Consider the following 671-nt stretch of genomic DNA (forward strand, 5'->3'; position numbering starts at 1 on the left):
ACGAAGAGCAGCTTGTTCTGAACCAGAAGACGGAAGAGAAACCTTTCCCATGTTTTACATGTAGAGAAAACTTCCTTAAAAAAGAACATTTAATGGATCAAATGAGAACTCACACAGGTAAGAACATTTATGAATGTCCATTCTGTGGAAAAATGTTCATAAAGAAGTGTGATAGGCTCATCAGAATTTAAAGCCACCAACAAATCTCTGAAAAGCATTCCTGCATTATCCATGGTTTTATTTTCTCTATATTTCATTTGATTAAACAGAGAATCTCTCCACGGCCGCCTTTACTAAAACAGGGGTCATGACACTTGACCATTAATGTGCAAGAGCTTAGAGAGCAACGGGTGAGGCAATTCTCAGCAGTTATGCTCTTCTTCTTGTAATACCGGTTCAGCAAAAAGTTAAAGGGCTATTCCACCTCTTTTCTTAAAACCTTAAATGTTGTTAATCTGCTCTTCTTTAAGAATTATAGCAATCAGACGCTTCTAACCTGGCTTATATTATTCCAAGTAGGGCTGGGCGATAAATCAAATTCAGTTATTTCATGTTTTTAAAAGTCCACAATTGGACATTTTGCTAAATCATAAAATCGAGGAAGCCTCTTCTTCTGCATTTTTTACTTGCGCTTTTGCTTCTCTACATATTTCCTCCTTCCGCCTGATAGC

At 37.1% G+C, this 671-nt stretch overlaps 1 protein-coding gene across 1 annotated transcript in view; it reads left to right on the forward strand.

The window, feature by feature from the left end:
• The first annotated feature begins 6 nt into the window (after window positions 1-6).
• LOC107080915 (gastrula zinc finger protein XlCGF8.2DB-like) overlaps window positions 7-671 on the forward strand; it is a 5,789-nt gene continuing 5,124 nt past the window's right edge. The window contains exon 1 of the mRNA XM_015369126.1: window positions 7-117. Within this exon, the coding sequence (XP_015224612.1) occupies window positions 93-117 (25 nt within the window). The 5' untranslated portion in view covers window positions 7-92. The remainder of the gene's footprint in view (window positions 118-671) is intronic.

This window comes from Cyprinodon variegatus, unplaced genomic scaffold (genome assembly GCF_000732505.1).
Source record: "Cyprinodon variegatus isolate N-32 unplaced genomic scaffold, C_variegatus-1.0 Scaffold2492, whole genome shotgun sequence".
NCBI lineage: Eukaryota > Metazoa > Chordata > Actinopteri > Cyprinodontiformes > Cyprinodontidae > Cyprinodon > Cyprinodon variegatus.